General features: G+C 39.6%; 1 protein-coding gene across 10 annotated transcripts in view; it reads right to left on the reverse strand.

Annotated features, from left to right (window-relative positions):
* NEK10 (NIMA related kinase 10) overlaps positions 1–19,532 on the reverse strand; it is a 226,355-nt gene that overhangs the window by 202,711 nt on the left and 4,112 nt on the right. For all 10 annotated transcript variants that reach the window (XM_047738527.1, XM_047738536.1, XM_047738554.1 and 7 more), the window contains exons 2-3: positions 5,801–5,911; positions 5,474–5,534 (exon numbers count right to left, since the gene is read on the reverse strand). In XM_047738527.1, the coding sequence (XP_047594483.1) occupies positions 5,474–5,534; positions 5,801–5,874 (135 nt within the window). In that variant the 5' untranslated portion in view covers positions 5,875–5,911. The remainder of the gene's footprint in view (positions 1–5,473; positions 5,535–5,800; positions 5,912–19,532) is intronic.

Consider the following 19,532-nt stretch of genomic DNA (forward strand, 5'->3'; position numbering starts at 1 on the left):
CTCCACCATCTGTGTATGTATCTCTGGTGATGAGAAACACTGTCCTGAGTCAGTCCTCTTTTTTCACCATTCTACCTTGCCCAGTGAGAAAATCTCACTGTGTTCTGTTCCTGTCTTCTGGTCCAGTGTCATCTCTTTGCACAACATTTGAAAAGACTAAATTGTTTCTTTAAATGTGTAGAGGGATTTCTGGGGGAATCCCCAGACTCTATGTTGTGAGGACAAACAATCCTGTGGAGAGGCCTCTCACCCACAAACAGCGCCCACTTGCCAGCCCCAGTAACCCCATCGGCAACCCCGTTGGAACCTGAACGAGAACTACCCAGGTAAACTGCCCTCAATTCATGACCCACAAAATGGGTGAGAGAGTAAATGATCATTGTTGCTTTAAACCACTGTTTTAGAATGATTCTCTATCCAGTATTTGATAATAAATCTACCATAGACTAAAATAAGAATCCACAAGTCCATATAACATAAATAAATACACAAGTAAGCCAAACAGGTCAGTCAAATATAAAACTGTACCCCAAGTTCTGGCTGCATTGAATCTGTCATTTGTCCCAGAAACTACCTTAGTATTTGACCACTCCATGCCTGGGCGTGTGTTGCAGACTGATCACGTTTCAGGACTCAGCTCTAACAGCCTCCTGGTGAGGACCTGCCCCTTCCTGGCAGAGCGGTTCACACCCTCCCTGGCAGCATTTCTCCACTAACCTCTCTCATAGCACTTACCACACCTGATACAACTCCAAGTTTATAGATCAGCCTCTTCCCTTTGAATATGGCCACCCTGAGGGCAGCATCCTATCTGTCTGTCTTTGTGACCTTAGCACCTCTCAGAGCCTGGCACACAGTATATATTCAAAGGTGAAACTGTTGAATGAACGCTTACTTTATCCCCTGTCTCTTTGCTAAACGGATTCATTGTTCGCCACTTTCTAGATGCATCCATCCGTTCCGCACTTCTGTTCCAGACACATCATTTGTCAGCAGTGTGATGAGGCACTGGGCATACAGGAAGCAGGACAGCCATGGCCTCTGCTTTCAAGAAGTTCAGAGTCCCATGGAGTGGGGGAGGGGAAAACCAGCATGAGAACAGGCTGCAGGATAAGTAAACAAGGATTTGTTGTGGTAGAAGGAAGTACAGGGTGGGCCACGGACCAGGATGCCAAGAGTATTTCAGAGTATTCCAGACAGACTTTTATGGGTGGGAAGACAGAGGACAGCTGTGTGTGTTCTAGAAAATGAGAGGTACCTGAACAGCCTGAATAGTAAGAGTGGAAAGTGAAGAGACTACAGACTGAAGCAAAGGACTTTCCTAAAAATGTGTTTGTGTCATTTCTGATTGCAAATGTCAACACTCCCTATGGCTTACAGAATCAAACACAGAATGTGTAGATGGGCCTTCAGACACTGCACAATGTCATCTAGCTCTAGGTATGACTACTTCCAATAGAAACATTTAGCCACCATTTTTCTTAAATGCTTGTGATTTTCCTTTCATCAGATATCTGATTATTTTACTCACTTCACTGATAATGCCTTTCCACCAATTCCACCGATGGAAAACTGGCTTATTTTCCAAGGACCATCTTCTTCCTGTGATTTGAGCTAAAAGTGGAGTCCTTATACCTGTCAAAATCCATACGCCCACTGTCCGTACCATTCCTTCAGGACTGTCTTGCCTTGTCATGTGCTACAACTGCCTTTCCTAGACCTCCATCCTTCAGAACACAGGAACTGTGCCTTATGCCTTTTCTTTCCTAAGTATTTATCAAAACCTCTTTTATTTTAAGGTAATTGGTCTATAATTAATTCATTTGTTCTTTCTTCTACCCTTTTTACTTATTGCAAACCAATTTCTCAGCTTCCTGTGGCTTTGGATATAGAGGAAAAAATCCAAATTCCAGCTCTTGGTAGCTTACTTCAAGATTTGTGGAAACCTCTGGTGAAATCTCCAACCCTGCCCTCTCCGTGTTCTGTCCCACTGTTGGAACTGTCCTACAGAACGGCAAGCTCTAATGTGGTTAAACAACGCACTCAGAGATAGAGCAGTCAAGACAAAGAATGAAAGTAGAACACGGAACACAAGGAAACAATAGAGAAGTGGCTTGGCTCATTAGAGATTCAGATAAAGGACATTCCGTTCTGTGCAGTTCTCTGCCTAAACCACAAAGTAAATTTCCTCTGCAACCAATTAATTGGCCATTTGGGTCCATTTGCAAATAAAAGGCCAGATCTTGTTAGATCAGAAATTCAGGTGAGTGAGCCTTACTCCCAAATTTCCCTTTTCAAATTGACTGCTAAATAATCTCAGAGCCAAATGTGTGACCCACTTGCATATTTCGATGACTATCTCTGTGTGTCTCACTCTACTTTGTCCCCAACCCTTACCCTTGTTCTTCTTTCTTCTTTGGCCCTGGTTTTAATTTATGATAAACTGTAATACTTTGTGTATCTTTGTAAAAACCTCCTTACATTCTTTCTGGAATAAGCAAGATATAAATAAATGCTTGACTTATTCTTTCCAATAGCATTCTTCTCCATACTATTTTACTAAAAGGAGAATAGGATGTTCAGAATAACATTTATTATTCCAAAATTAAAAATGAATTAAGGTTTAACAAATAGAATTAGGAATGAATTTTGTGAGCCTTGGAATCTTCATATCATTGAGGACCTTTTCATTTCTTCTTAGAACCACCTACTTTCTGAATAATTCAAGCATTACAAATATGCATTTTTATACATGTGAAAGACTTTACAAAAAGCTATGCCATGTGAACTTGTCAGACAACAAACTGCAAATTCTAAAATTGGTTAAAGGAGGAGGAACTATTAAATTCACTTTAGTTAACTCCACCAGGTGTTAACAAGAAAAGTGGTGTTGAAAGGAGACACAATAGATCTAGCAGCATGAGCTTCAAAGTTGGAAAATTAGAGGCAAAAACCACCATTAGAGGGGCACCTGGGTGGCTCAGTCGGTTGAGCTTCTGACTCCTGATTTTAGCTGAGGTCGTGATCTCAGGTCATGGGATGGAGCTCCACATCAGATTCGGCTTGGGGTCTCTCCCTCTCTCTCGGCCCCCACCCCACTCACGCATGTTCTCTCTCTCTCTCTCTCTCCCTCTCTCTCTCTCTCTCAAGTAAATAAATAAATAAATCTTTAAAACAATAACAACACCATTGGTGTTTCTGTTACTCTGGTCATGAAGTTATCCATGCTCATGACAGAACCCAGTCCTTTTTTTTTTTTTTCCTTAAAGATTTATTTATTTATTTATTTATTTATTTATTTATTTGAGAGAGAGAGAGAGCACAAGCAGGGGGAGTGGGAGAGGGAGAAGCAGGCTCCCTGCTGAGCAGGGAGATGGATGCAGGGCTCAATCCCAGGACTCTGGGATCATGACCTGAGCTGAAGGCAGAGGCTTAACCCACTGAGCCACCCAGGTGCTCTAGAACCCAATTCTTAAACCGTAATTCCAATTTGACAAAAAGTGACCCAGAACTAACTAAACTGAGGATACAGTAAAGCAGAGTCAAAGTCAAAGTTGCTGGCATTGAGAAATACGTAATCTCATCTAGAAATAAGACATGTAGATAAACGTTTCCAAAACAAGAAAGAACATAGTGCTATAACCGTGAAAGAAAGTGCTTTGGGAACAGAAAGATTGTTTCCAGAATGCAAAATAAAGGAAAGGCTTTTTTTCCGGAAGCGGTGTCACTCGATTTGGGTCTTAGAGATAAATGAGATTTTATAGGGAAGAAATTTGGGAGAAGGGAATAGTAAAAGCAAAAAGTAGAAGTCTTTGACATCATGGTTACATCTTAGGATGTACAATGAAAAAGAATGGGAACTACAACCAAAACCCTATGTGAGTTACCTTGCTTACCTTCTAAGAAAGAATGGATGTGATTTGGGGGTAATTGTCCATGAAGGCTTGTGAGCAGCAAGCCAGGGAGTTTTTTTTAGCAGCGTAGTGATAGACAAAGAGCAAGGTGATTGCTGACACAGCTGGATGGGAAGAAATTGTTCCTGAGGGCCATAGTATAAATAACAGAGAAGAAGGATTGATAGGTGAAAAGATATTTTATGCCCCTGTTTACTCTGAATCAAGGATTATCCAACTATTTTTTTTAACTGGAATTTAATTTCCTAGATCATTTAAAAGGTATCTCAGGGGCTAGAGGCATATATTGCAAAGAGGCAGTGTTTGGGTTCAGATCTGTATTAACCATCAGCTGGCTCTATGATCTTGAGAAAGTCTCTTAATTCCCTGTGCCTCATTTTCCTAATCTATAAAAGTGGGAGATGTGGTTACTATTTGTCTGATACACCAGACACACAGTAAATGTTCCCAAAATAAAACCACATTATTTGGCCTTTATGTGCCATCAAATCATTAGGAAGTCATCCTTGACTATAAATAAATAGACAAAAATGTAGTTCTCAGTTAGTTTGATGGATATAACCAAATCTATAAGGATTCCCACAATTTGAGCTCTTAAACAAATTTACTTAAATGTGGGGCACCTGGGTGGCTCAGTGGGTTAAAGCTCTGCCTTTGGCTCAGGTCATGATCCCAGGGATCGAGCCCCGCATCGGGCTCTCTGCTCGGCGGGGATCCTGCTTCCCCCTCTCTCTCTGCCTGCCTCTCTGCTGCTTGTGATCTCTGTCTGTCAAATAAATAAATAAAATCTTTAAAAAAAATTTACTTAAACAAGTATAGCATAGTAGACTTTGGTGCCAGGTCACTGCAGTTCAAGAAGCATCCCTATCATTACCAGTTAATGGTGCTGACTGTCTACTGTTAACATTAGAATTAGCACTTGCTGTGCTGTTCCCCAAATCCTCATGGATGGCCTCGAATCTCAGGAGCCTCCCAAGTCTTACAGAAGTAAAACCAAAAAGAAAAGTGTAAAGATAATTTCAAGCAGAGGTGCAATTCTTTTGTCCATGTAATAAAAATATAAAAATGCTATCATAAAAATAGCCAAATTCATCCATTTCCAGTCTTTTCATGAGATAAAATGTGCAGCAAGCATCAAGAGCAGTACTGTAGGAACAGGGCAGCATGAAGAGGAGTGGAGGGGAGAAGAAAGGAAACTCAGTAATCAGTGTTTGGGAAAAAAATCAAATTCCCTAAAGCTCCAAAGAGTCAAACACTGGGCATTCAATAGAACAGTACACTGTTTCTAGACTGAAGGGCTTTGGTAATTAGGACACATGGCAAGAAGCAGAAAATAGAGCAGGGCCCAGCCATGAGAAGAGAATAAAAAGGCTATAGACCCTGAGTCTTGGCAGAACCTAAATCAAGTATGAGAGAAACAGCCACATGAAGAGAAACAAGACATACTTAACAACTAAGAAACGCAGGTATATTATTGTTCATAAAAATGTTAAATCAATCCCCTTGGAAACATGTGAGTTCTCTTTTATTAATGCATGCACAGTCTTTGAAAACACTACCTGTTGTTTGCTTGACTGGACGTTCAAAAGGCAACGAAGTCTTTTAAGATCTGAATAGTCCCTAGAAGAAAGAAGAACACAATGTCAACTGACTGAAGATTCCTGGAGAACTAGTCAACCCCCTGATGGCACTGCCCCTTTGAGGCTTGTTTCATAGATGGAAACCTACACACACTAAGCATTTCCTTTAGAACTCTAGAAATAATCAAACATTTCAGTAAACACCATAACCCAGAGTAACCATTGTCAAGGGTCTACTCTATTTCTCAAAAAGCCATTAAATCTTGTTGCTGGCCACTGAGATACTAATTATCAGGAAGGGGTTACCTGGTGGTGATTCCTTGCTGTTTTTTATCAGTTGATTTTTCTGTGGTCTTCACCTTTTTATCTTGATCAGGCATTGTAAAACATCAATGCCCCAGAATTAACATTGCATGCCTTTCAAAATAAACCAGAGGGGAAAACTTTAGTTGGGTTGTGTGTTCCAAAATATTCTCAGGTCAAAAGTCACTTTATATTACTTATTTAAATATGCAAAAGCTAACATTCATTTATAATACAACAAAAAAAAAATGTTAACATGAGATTGGAAGAACAAATATTGTGAAAATGTCTATGCTACCTAAAGCAATCTACACATTTAATGCAATCCCTATCAAAACCCCATCCATTTTTTTCAAAGAAAAAAATAATCCTAAAATTTATTTGGGACCAGAAAAGACCTCAAATAGCCAGAGGAATATTGAAAAAGAAAGCCAAAGTTGGTGGCATCACAACTCCAGACTTCAAGCTCTATTACAAAGCTGTCTTCATCAAGACAGTATGGTACTGGAAGAAAAACAGACACATAGATCAATGGAATGGAATAGAGAGCCCAGAAATAGACCCTCAACTCTATGGTCAACTAATCTTCAACAAAGCAGGAAAGAATGTCCAATGGAATAAAGACAGTCTCTTCAACAAATGGTGTTGGGAAAATTGAACAGCCACATGCAGAAAAATGAAACTGGACCATTTCCTTACACCACACACAAAAATAGACTCAAAATGGATGAAGGACCTCAATGTGAGAAAGGAATCCATCAAAATCCTGAGAAGAACACAGGCAGCAATCTCTTCGACCTCAGCAGCAGCAACTGCTTCCTAGAACATCGCCAAAGGCAAGGGAAAGAAGCAAGGGAAAAAATGAACTATTGGGACTTCATCAAGATCAAAAGCTTTTGCACAGCAAAGGAAATAGTTAACAAAACTGAAAGACAACTGACAGAATGGGAGAAGAGATTTGCAAACGACATATCAGATAAAGGGCTAGTATCCAAAACCTATAAAGAACTTATCAAACCGAACACCCAAAGAACAAATAACCCAATCAAGAAATGGGCAGAGGACATGAACAGACATTTCTGCAAAGAAGACATCCAGGTGGCCAACAGACACATGAAAAAGTGTTCCACATCACTCGGCGTCAGGAAAATACAAATTAAAACCACAGTGAGATACCACCTCACACCAGTCAGAATGGCTAAAATTAACAAGTCGGGAAATGACAGATGCTGGCGAAGTTGCAGAGAAAGGGGAACCCTCCTACACTGTTGGTGGGAATGCAAGCTGGTGCAACCACTCTGGAAAACAGCATGGAGGTTCCTCAAAAAGTTGAAAATAGAGCTACCCTACGACCCAGCAATTGCACAACTGGGTATTTACCCTAAAGATACAAATGTAGTGATCCGAAGGGGCACGTGCACCTGAATGTTTATAGCAGCAATGTCCACAATAGCCAAACTATGGAAAGAACCTAGATGTCCATCAACAGATGAATGGATAAAGAAGAGGTCGTATATATATACAATGGAATACTATGCAGCCATCAAAAGAAATGAAATCTTGCCATTTGCGATGACATGGATGGAACTAGAGGGTATTATGCTTAACGAAATAAGTCAATCGGAGAAAGACAACTATATTATGATCTCCCTGATAGGAGGAAGTCGAGAAGCAACATGGGGGGCTTTGTGGGATAGGAAAAGAATAAATGAAACAAGATGGGATCAGGAAGGAGACAAACCATAAGAGACTCTTAATCTCACAAAACAAACTGAGGGTTGCTGGGGGGATGGGAGGGAGGGAGAGGGTGGTTGGGTTAGGGACATTGGGGAGGGTATGTGCTATGGTGAGTGCTGTGAAGTGTGTAAACCTGGCGATTCACAGACCTGTACCCCTGGGGCTAATAATATATTATATGTTAATTTAAAAAAATGGAAAAAAAATGTTAACATGAGTAGCATTTCAGGACATATGGGTGGTTTAGTTGGTTGAATGTCTGACTAGGTATCAGCTCAGGTCTTGGGATCGAGCCCCGCATTGGGCTCTGTCCTCAGTGGGGAGTCTGCTTGAGATTCTCTCTCTGCTTTTTCTTCTGCCCCTTCTCCCTTTTCCAAAATAAATAAGAAAATCTTTAAAAAAAATGAGTAGCATTTATGATTTATCATTCAAAGGCCTTCAGATACATTTAGGACACAGTTTAAAGGCATAGTAGCCCCAGAGTTTCTGTTCTCTGAGTCACCCTTGTTTTCAAATATTCTGACCAATTGTTCCAACAAACATACTATTCTTCTTGTCAGGAAAAGTGCCCCCATTGGGGTTTTCCAAAATATATATCTATAAGCAAATACCTGGAGCCCAACTAATGCCTTTATGCCCTCTTACTTGTCTTCTCGACAAGTATCCTTAACTATATGCTTCTAATTCCAGGGGTTCCTCCCTCATCATGGGTCATCTGCCTAAGATTCCAAAGAAAGCCCCACCCACCTGTCAATAGCATTACAGTGTCAAAGGTAAACATAAAACTTCACTGGATCTCCAGAATTCCTAAAGCTTCCAAACTGCCACTTGATCCCCAGGTGGGTCAATGGCAGTCACAAGTTCTTCAGCAAGAATTGGACCAGTCTTGCACAGCCCCTACATTCACTCAACCCCCCTGTCGAAAACAAGCCAACAGGCCCAAAATGGAGTCACTTATGCTAATCCCCAGGTAACCAAATCTAAGTACATTTTTAGCCCTCCCAGATATGAACACTTAAACAAGCCAAGCAGGAATGATCAGATCAGCATTAGTTAAATAATCTGCCTGATAAACCCATGTTACCCTTTAGGGAAAAGTAATCTTGCAATAGTCTACTTTTTGACTAGCATTACTTCCTTGTTCCTGCTCCTTTCTGCCTATGAAGCTCCTCAGAGTTCCTTCCTATCTGCTAGAATGGATGTTGTCTAATTCATGAATCACTAAATAAAGTCAATAAGATCTTTAAAATTTACTCAGCTGAAGTTTGTTTTCAAACAATCTGGACAGTTAGTCTGGCCAGCCTGGGAATACAACCCAATAGGCATTTCAATCTTCTAGATAAGCTTTGTAGTCATCATGGCCACCCTTCCTAGGGTAAATTTTAATACTATTTCCCACTCCCACTCAAAAGCTAAGTAAGAGATAAGGCAGATTACTTAACCATTGAACAGAAAACTATTTATTTGTCTTTTTTTCCTTAATCAATTTGATTCAATTGTTTTAATTTCCAGACTAAAAATAAACAAATAAAAAGCTGAAGACAGCCTTACTTTCGGTTACATAGCAAATACAAAATTAAATATGCTATTGGTTTAATTTGATTGAATATAAAATTTTCCAACTGTGCTTTAATGTCACAGCTTGACTTCAGAGTTATTTTCAGGCATGAGAAAGCATGTATTATTGTCTTATAATTGCATGCCTCAATGTATTGTGAAATCGAAGGTCAATTCCAAGTGTTTCAGAGATATTTAAAGGTAAAAGGAATGTGCCAATAGGTGTTTCACTGCAACAGAATGGAGTGAAACTTTATTTTGTGAAATGAACAAAGTTTATGTAAGGATTAAAAAATTATTTTTCCAGTAGAGTAGTCATATTTATGACAAAGAGTTGAGCTGGAATTATCAGTTGGGGACCAAGGCTCTCTTCACAGAAGAACATCAAGAAAAGCACAAAAATAGTATTTTAGGACTGTGCTTAGGACATAACACCAGGGATTGATACAATCAAGAAATATTTACTGAACATTTACTATGTCCAATCTCAGCCTGAAAACTGTTAAAGGTAAAGCAGGCTATCACAAGCATATGATTCTCCCACAAGCAAGTAAAAATCCACTTAATGACTTCAAACTATGTTTTGTGATGTACTCAGAGATTGATTTCACTTTCACTTTTCTATAAAAGAAAGAAAGAAGGAAGGGAAGGAGGGAGGACGAGAAGGATGGAAGAAGGGAAGAAGGGATGACACAGGGGATCTACAAATAATTTTTAAAAGCAAAAGATCCAAGTGCTTCTTATATATGGATATTGAAATGCCCGCAAGGTTCTAAAATAAATGGAAATCCAGTCAAAATTAATAGAATCCGATTTTACTTTTTCCTCAAGGACAGAGGGAAAATTCCACATAGACACATTGGCCTGCTGGCCTCCAATTCCTGTGCAAACCATAGCTGCAGACTGTGTCAGAAGTAGGAAATGAAAGCCACAAGGATTAGCATATGAAAATGTGTAGAAAAGCTTCTGCCAGAAGGAGAGCATATCTAGCCAGATCATACCCTGCTAAATACCCCATCTTATTCCCCTGTTTAATCTGCATAATTTGATTGACCCAATGTGTGAACAGGAAATAATCATCTAATAGTTTTATCAGTTTAAGATTAATGTCTACTCTGTGAGCTGGAAGAGTGAGAATAGATAACTCTCTGGGAATGCTTCACTTAAACAGTAAACAAATCCACAGGAATCAGTAGAAACAGACAATTGCCTTCAGATAAAAAACAAAATCCTTTCCACTTGATGGCTGTTAAAACGGAAACTATTCGGAAGAAAACTTCGAGAAGTTGGGAATACTCTGAAATATTTCATCTAATCCCATTTTAAATCAACAAAAACAATCACGTTATACCAATGGTTATAATCCAAAACTGGGGATGGGGGAAAGCAGCTCGCATCTTAACTTGCCCAGAGGCAGAATACTTACTGAGGAGGTGTTCTCCAGAGAAGTTAAGCAAGGATGCTACCTAGAGCAAAAGCTCTCCAGAGGGCAGCCTCAGTGTGATTCCAAGGGCAGCTCCAGAGTGCAGATTATGTCTCAGGACTGTCTAAACTTGAGGGAAGGGAGCAGACTTTCATGTTCCTGTTTAGTCTTTAGTCATTAGTTAGGCGTCCTCAAGGGAGGTCATAACCCCCCAAACACTCTTGTCTGGGGGTAAATGAACTCTACAAGCTTGGGGGGAGTCCTCCAAAAAAGAAACACAGGAACTGGCTGTAAGAAGCAAAGGAATATTGAAGCCAACACCTAGCACACAAATAGTCCTAAGGGATGGGAGAGGCTCTCAGTAGGACACCCATGTCATTTGCTGTGATCACCAACCCCAGTGGGAGAGCTGTGGACGATTAGGATGCAAGAACCTTACTGGGGATACACATTGAGCACAGCCTCGAGTTTCCCTTCTTTGCTTGACCTCTCTAGGACTTTATTTCTCTGATCCCTCTACCCTTTCCCTCTTGCTCAACTTCACTTCAGCCCTACTGGCCTTCTCCCTGGCTCATGAACATGGCAAACCCATTCCTGCTCATAAGCTTTGGCCCTTGGCACTTGCCACTTGCTCTTCCTCTCTCATTCCCAGGCTGGCTCCTTCATGTCACTGAGGTATCTGCTCTGATGTCCCCTCCTTGGTGCGGGCTCTTCTGATGAACCTACGCAACCTATTTACCCCCACAGACGAATCCTTACCACATCACCCTGTTTCATCTCCTTCTGAAGATCGTCAACATCAGAAATATACTTGTCCATTTATTGGTTTTCTTGCACTAGATCCTAAGGCCCACATGAACAGAAACTGTATCTGCTTTACACATAAATACATCCCCCACACGCCGAATAGCACATGGCACAGTACAGGCACAGTATAAAAGCTCAAAAAATATATGTGTCATAATCTACAAGGAGTAGCGAAGGCATCTTTACCAATGTTCATGAAGTATTTGCTTTTTAACAACTATTTTAGGATTTTAGTATGAGAACCTCCTCTAACCCCCCAAACCTGATGTTCCTCCTCAGTGCCCCCAGGGCAGCTTGTACTCCCCACTTTGCAAACATGTGCACAAAATATTGCAATTACATGATTACCTCATTAGACCAGGAATTGGACCTCCCTGGTTCACTTTTTTTTGCGGGGGGGCACTATAGCTTAAAGCTTAGTTGGCTGGTTTGGGATTTTTTTTCTCTATTTTAATTCAATTAACATATAATGTGTTATTGCTTTCAAAGGTACAGATCTGTGATTCGTCAGTCTTATATAAAACCCAGTGCTCATTACATCACATGCCCTCCTTAATGTTCATCACCCAGTTACCCCATCCACCCACCTCTCTCCCTTCTAGCAACCATCAGTTTTTTTCCTCTGTTTAAGAGTCTCTTATGGTTTGCCTCCCTCTCTGGTTTCATCTTGTTTTATTTTTTTCCTCTCTTCCCCTCTGATCTGTTTTTTTAAATTCCACATAGCAGTGAGATAATACGATAATTGTCTTTTTCTGATTGACTCATTTCGCTTAGCATAATACCCTCTAGTTCCAAGGAAGGCAAACAACAAATATTTACTGTATTAAAAAAAAGAATGGACCAATGGATAAAAGAACTATTTAAAAAAACAGACCTGTGTCATCACTCTTTCAATTTAAAAACCTTTCATAGAGCTTCCTCATAAATCAAATCAATGGATGGATATTTGTCATGTTATAATAATCTTGAACATGCTTGGGAATTGGCAGTCTTGAGGAAAGAAATTAGAGTTCCATATAATATAATATGCATGAACAGTGCTTTTCAAGTGACCTATGAAGTTTCTTTTTCTTTTTAATTTGCAATCTATTATAGCCAATACTTTTGGTCCATATCCTGTTCGACAAGGTAAGTCAGCTTGGATCACGTGGTTGGATGTCATAGCAATGTTGAATTGCTGTCAACATTTCGAAACAATCTCAATTTTGTACTATCTCCTTGTGGACCAATAACATATTAGTCTGAAGACCACCCAAATGGCCTAGAAAACTGAAGTCTCTCCTTTCAAATAGCAATATTGTTTTCATAGCAGCCCTAGATGATTCTCTGAGAACCACTGCCCCAAGTTCAGAGCCTGCAAGGACTGAGTAGTTGTGCGTTCCAGGACAACTAGGAGAGGGTGAGAGGGAGCCCAGAAGAGGAGAACCGTGGCTGAGAAGTTAGGGCTGAACCTGGGCTCCCCACTTAAGCCAGAGCAGTCCCACTTCACTGGGGTTCTGTGTACAGTTTCATTTCAGAAACAAAATGCTAAAAACAAAAAAAGATAGCCACTGACTTTTCTAACATTTATTTTACAGATGAGATGAGGCCAAAGAAATTACAATACTAGGCACATAAATAATTATGTTCAGGTGGATTTTCCCTTGAAATTCTAAGTGGGAAAGCTGAAATTTAGTAATTTTTTCTTTTAAAAAGGGAGGGGGCACAGAAGTGAAAGATTATATACAAAATCCTTGTGCATATTACTTAAAGAACAGAAACTTTCAGTATCTTTCATTTGCACATTTCAGCCATGGGACCCAAATACTATCACAGAAGGGTGAGAAAGGATCTTTCCAGGCCTCATGGGATAGCGAAACGGGTTTGGTGTTTACAGCCCTGGTCAAGTACAGACAAAATCACAGTACTGACTCACTGTTGAATTTTTTTAATCCATTTTAAAGAGACTCTGAAAGTAATTCTTATCTTCTATTATCGTTTGAAATGTGGGTTAATGCTAAAAGAAGTCCCCAGAGACACACACCTCATTTGCTCATGATCTCTTGGTAATTGTAAGGTAAACACCTATGACAGAGAAAGAAATCCATGCTATGGTAAAATTACCTAATTGTCTGTAATTAATCTAAATTGTACAATATAAACCCACTAACTAGATAACAAGGTATTTGTAATACGGTTTTCAGATTCTCTACCCAGAAATTCTTTTTTATTCCACAGTTGCCTTAACTATTCAGAAGATCCTTAAATGGCCTCATCTTTACTGAAGATGAAACAGAAAACCATTTGATTCATGATAGGAAATAGCTCCAAATCCCACTAATACTTTTTTTTTCTTATTAATCACTTCGGTGATTAAGTATTTACTTTATTTACTACATTTATCAATGGTTGAGAAAAAAAAGCACTTAGAGAGTAAAAACAGAGTGTTTAACATGACTCCAGTTAATCACCACTTTGGCTACATCAGGTTTATTATTTTGAAAAAGCACTAAAATAAACTGTTATGAAGCTTACCACAAAAGGAAGTTCTAACTTCCTTGTACCGACAAAAGGGAGTCCTTATTTCCTTTGATGAATGACAGTTAACCTCCATATCAGATTACAAGTTACAGATCTGTCTGTGCTCAAGTACACATTAAAGAAACTGAGAGAATTTTCAGCCCCATAACTATCTGGCAATGCAAAACAAAAAATCATTTCTCTAAGTCCTTTACTGTAGATTTTTTTCTCAATATTCCCTTAATAGTGGTCCTTTGAAAACAAAGTGTGTCAAAATGCATTAGTTAGGTGTTAATTTCTTAATCTTGATAATTGTGCCATGGTCATGCAAGATGCTAACACTGCGGGGGAGCTGAGTGAAGGGTAGATGTGAACTCACTATACTACTTTTGCACCTTTTATGTAAGTCCAAAATTACTTCAGGATAAACAAAATACATTGGCCGCTTGAGCAGTTTATTTAATTAAAGTGCCATGAGAATAGAGAAAGCGTCTCCTTTTTACAAAGAATAATTACACTTAATCTCACAGAAATATAGTGCTTGGTCTTTTCAAACTGGTTGTGTTTTAGAAAACAATATACCCTGCACAGAAAGTGTCAAGTTAGATGGGTCAAATAACTGGAAAATAAAACACGCACAACACACACACACACCCCCCCTTGAAAGTAAAGTGATCTAAAAGTCAAGGAACTCCTGTAAGAAACATGACTTGCTTATACCTGTACCTATTACAGCTCAAAAAGGGAGTCGGCTTCTCTAAACTGTGGACTTGATTTTATCCCTAATGTTACATTGTAATTGTTCTTCAGTGGGAAATAGGTGTGAAGCCAGCAGAACAGAAACTGTTGTTCTATGTAAAAACCATAGAGAATATCTGATGTGAGGGTGTCTAACACCTTCCAGACCCAGGAACAGAATGTAAATGCATGACAGGCATAGAGTAGATCCAGTCAGAGCTTCAGTCAAACCTGAGGAGGCATACCCTCTCTAAAGGGATTTAAACTCATATTAAAAATGAAGCAAACCAAAACTCCTGCACGGGACAAATAAAACAGATCTATAGGCCATGGGTTGAAGATCATGATTCCGTACCCTTCAAAGAGGAGACTGAGGCCCAGAGAGATAAAAGGTATCCATGGCCACAAAGCACCTTTAAAAGAACGGAGCCCACCCAGTACACTTCTGTGGTCTAAATCCTAATGGCAAGCTCTGGGTAGATGGGAAAGGGAGGGCTTGTTGACATTGGCCCTTAGCCGAGGGCAAAGGGTGATCTAATAGCAACTGATGCTTGCATAACTTCACTTCCTGGACCCTGAGGTGCTTGCAAACATCCATTCATTCATCCTGCCTCACTCATGTGAAACAGGTAGGCGGTGTATTTTCATATCACCATGCAGAGGAAAACAAAGACACAGTTGCTACAGAACCTCCACTGGCAGGACTACATCCCCAGCTAAAGGGCAAGTATTATCATGGCCTTGCTCCTGAGTGAGTAGAGTTGACACCTTCCTTGTGCAAATCGTTTATACTTTAAACAATTTTCTGTCTTATATTCAAACAAGCAATTGAAAATATAAAGAAAAAAAAATTCCAATTGTATTCTGTCTCCCACTCACTCCCACAAGTATTTATTGACATCTGCTATATGTTAGACACTTCTTTAAGACTTTGCCTTCAGGGTGCCTGGGTGGCTCAGTTAGCAACTCGGGGTCATGATCCTAGAGTCCCAGGATCAAGTCCCACATCAGGGAGTCTGCTTCTTCTGACCCTCCCCCCTCTCATGCTCTCTCTCATTCTCTCTCAGAGGAATAAATAAAATCTTAGGGGAAAAAAAAAAAAAGGATTTTGCCCTCATTTTCCTGTGGCCAGTATTAAACCAAGTTGGACTGCAGGTGCTGCTCCAAAATCAACTAACGTATGTGGCAAGAGACACCATTATAGTTTTCTTCTTTTGAAGATTCCTGTTCAAACTTATACTTTCTTGGAAAAGGAAATAGCTGCAGGTATGAATATGGTTTCTATGGATCCCTCCACTGCCACTACATAATGATATTTGTGATATGACTGTGTTCACACCTTGGGTGGCTGCTGACCCAAACCTACTCAGGACATAGTTTGTCATATATCTGTGTTAAAACAAGTGAAACCAGAGACCCATATATTAAGCAGTGATATTGAAAAGAAAAGGAAAAAAAGGTCCAGATGATATGAGGGGGAAATTTATATTAACCAATCAATGAAAGTAACTTAAGTAGCACACGAAGTTTCTCTTCTCTCATTGACCCCAAACACAGCAAGATTACATTCTGTTCTCTGTTTTTGTGTGTAAGAGAAAGGTGACAATTATATTCATTCATTCCTTCCTTCAAAAAGTAATTATTGATCCCCTCATATATGCCAAGCACTGAGGATACTGCACTGAATAAGACATGGTCAAAATGTATCCCCCAAAGTTAACCATCATGGTAATAAATCACGATAACAAATGAGTCCTGGTGATAATAAATAAGTATGGACTGAGCCCAACACCCTAGACCTTCGAAGGGTGAAGAGAACAAGTAAACACATTGATGTTCATAACAACTGGAGGCACTATAAAAAACTAGAAGTACTTTTAAGCCATAAAATTCAATTACATTTCATCTAGTAACACTTTGTTTTAAGTGCATTTTATTATTTACTATAGTCTGAATGTGCACAAGACACTTCTGGGCGCTGCAAAAAAGAATCTATGCACATCTCAGTATGTGTAAGAATTCCTAAGTACATAGGTCAAACAATATGAAACTAGTGCTATTGGACCTTAAAGTGGGGGGGGGGGGACTTCTTGTGGTATAGGCTACTACAAGGGACTAAATAAGAATACTAGGAATGTCAAAAAGCAGAGGAAGTTAACTCCTAAAGGAGATTATAAATCAAATGAATTTGGGGGAAAGGAAGATCATTATGGGCTGAAAAGTCATGGAAAGGCTGGGGACGTGAAGAAGGTCCAGAAAAATGGGTAGGGTTTGTGAAGAACTTTTTAGAAGAGTGAATGAATAAAGGGATGGAGGCAAAATCCTGGGAGTGGTCTGAGGAGACAGCAAGTAGATTAGTTGAACTGGAGCTGAGGAATGTGGAGAGAGGTGGATGACGGTACATGGATAAGTGGCAGCCTCTAAGTCTACAGCCACCTTATGGAACAAAATAGTCACAGGTAATCTCAAAATACAGCACTTTGGCATGAACATCAGAAAAAAATGGCACCTTTCTCTTCCTTACCCCCTTAGATTTTTGGCCATTAAATCCTATTTTTCTACCATTTCTAATATGGTCTCTATCTGTTCACTTCTTTCCACTCTCATAGCCAACACCCTCATCTCCCTCATCACTCATATAAACTACAGCCATCCATTCGTAAGCAGTCCCTCAACTTCCATTTACTCTCTCTGACCAATAACATGGAATCCATTCCCCACAAAGCTACAAAAGCAACCATTTTTATGGACAACTCTGACCAGTTAAGCCTTTGTGGGCTTTCCATTTCTCTTGAGGTAACAAAAATTAACAAGGCCTATGAGGTGTTCCATGGGATGAGGCCTCTGCCTTGCCAGTTCCACACCTGACCCCTGAATCCCTGCTCTATAGCGGGTTCTGCTGGAAACCCCGGGACCTCTATTCCTGGACTCAAGGAACAAATTGGTACGGGAAGACCTGAAAGACTCATCTCTCGTGTCTCAACTTACATGTCCGTTCTTTAAGGTAATTTCCACTGGCATCCTCAATGGGGCCACAGCTTCACCAGGCACTGCCTTGCAGCTCTTAATAAAGGGGAAGATTGAGGCAATAATCCAATAAATACACGTGTCTGTCTCCTCTAGTTACTACAAACTAGTCAGGGATAGGGATGGCAGCCCGCTCACTCGTCCCCAGCATCCAGCACAGCATTGCTAGTTTATAACAAAGGTATTCGACAAATGGTTGCTGAATGAATGAATTAATTAATTAATTAAAAAGTCCCAAGTGAAACAGGATTGGGAAGCTCCATGTATAACTGGAGTATGACTAAGTATGGGGAATAAAGATAATGGGGACAAAACTATCAGCAAATAATACGTTTGCCACTAATGACCAGGATCCAGATGTTACAGAATGTTGATTTGACAAAGATCTCATAAACACAAGGAAGCCACAAAGTAAATGTTATTCATGTTAGACATGGACTACCTCGAGTATACAGGAACAGGACAAAACCATCTCCTAAAGATGAGTATTCACATGTATGCCAAGTGTAGCACATACATGGACATTCTAAGAATGTCAAATGTTCTCAAGTACTTCACAGGTTTGAGCATGTGAATTCTTCTGGTTACACCACTGAGAGAGTCCCAAGGAGTAATGGTGGTGGACGAGACCTGGTTTCCATGTGTGCCTGCCACGTGACCTCAGATAGTCCCAGGATCTCTCTGATTAGTAGTTTCTTCATTCACCACAAAATAGAAATAACAGTATACCCTATCATAAAGTGGTGGTTGGGATTAAATAAAGCAAAACCCCTTCAGCACTGTCAATAGCTATAGAAATGTAAGTAATTGTTATTATGATAGCTGTTTGTAAATATTGTCATGGGTAATATTACTTATTACTTCAATCTGAAGAACCTGTCATGCTCATTTTTAACCATTTGTGTACATATGCTGACTTTGATTCATTGATAACAAATAGTAGACAGAAAATGAGAAAAAAGTTTTATTTTCAAAATCAAAAATAGTCTCAATTTTAATTTTTTTAATATAATATTATTCAAGATTTACTATAATAAGCATTTTGGTATATTCATTTAATCCTCAAAACGATCCTATGTGGTGGGTAGTGTTAGATCTCCAACTTACAGAAGAAGGAACTGAGGCACTGAGAAGCTAAGTAACTTGGCCAAGATCTCCTATCTAGTAATAAAACAACAGTAATAAGAGCAAATGTTCACCTGGTGCTTAGCCCATGCCAGGGTCACGCTCATTGCTTTCCGTACCTTAACTCGTACAAGTCTCCTAACAAATCTGGAAGGCACCTACCATTATTGTCCCCTTTCACAGATGAGTGAACTGAGGCCCACAGAGATTAAGCAATGTGTCCCAGGTCATACAGCTGGTAAGTAGCAGAACAGGAATTTAAAGCCAAAAAGAGCCTTCCCTGTTAATCTAATGCTTTAATAACTCTCATTTATTGGTGGAATTTTTCCAGCTCTCTGTTAGCCTAAGTGAATTTTCTAGACAAATGTTTACCATTTTAATAATCAAATATTACTTCCTATACACTTTTCTGAAACTTTCAGGAACAATACACTAAACACTGTGTAACTTTTTCCTGATGGCCCAGGGTCAATATTATGGCTGCTGTGCTTTCTCCATTCTGCCTCCAGTTTTCATTTTAACTTTCATTAGGAGGGTTTTTTAGTTTCTTTTCCAGATGCGAGCCAGTCAATTGTCATTTTGTCACTGTGACTTTGCTAAGGGCTGTGACACTAGCACCCAGGTCAATTATAATTATCCCCAATGGAAGATTTAATAAACCCCAAGTTGGACTTAGGTGTATGACCTTTATTATGACTATTGAAATTTCAGCTGAAATGAGGGTAAGACTGACCTCTAGATAAGCATGAGTAATGATAAGAAATCATCTATTTTAGGCAATGTTCATTTTCATGGGTTTTTCTTTTTTTTTCTTTTTTTAAA

Source organism: Lutra lutra, chromosome 1 (genome assembly GCF_902655055.1).
Source record: "Lutra lutra chromosome 1, mLutLut1.2, whole genome shotgun sequence".
In the NCBI taxonomy this organism is placed as follows: domain Eukaryota; kingdom Metazoa; phylum Chordata; class Mammalia; order Carnivora; family Mustelidae; genus Lutra; species Lutra lutra.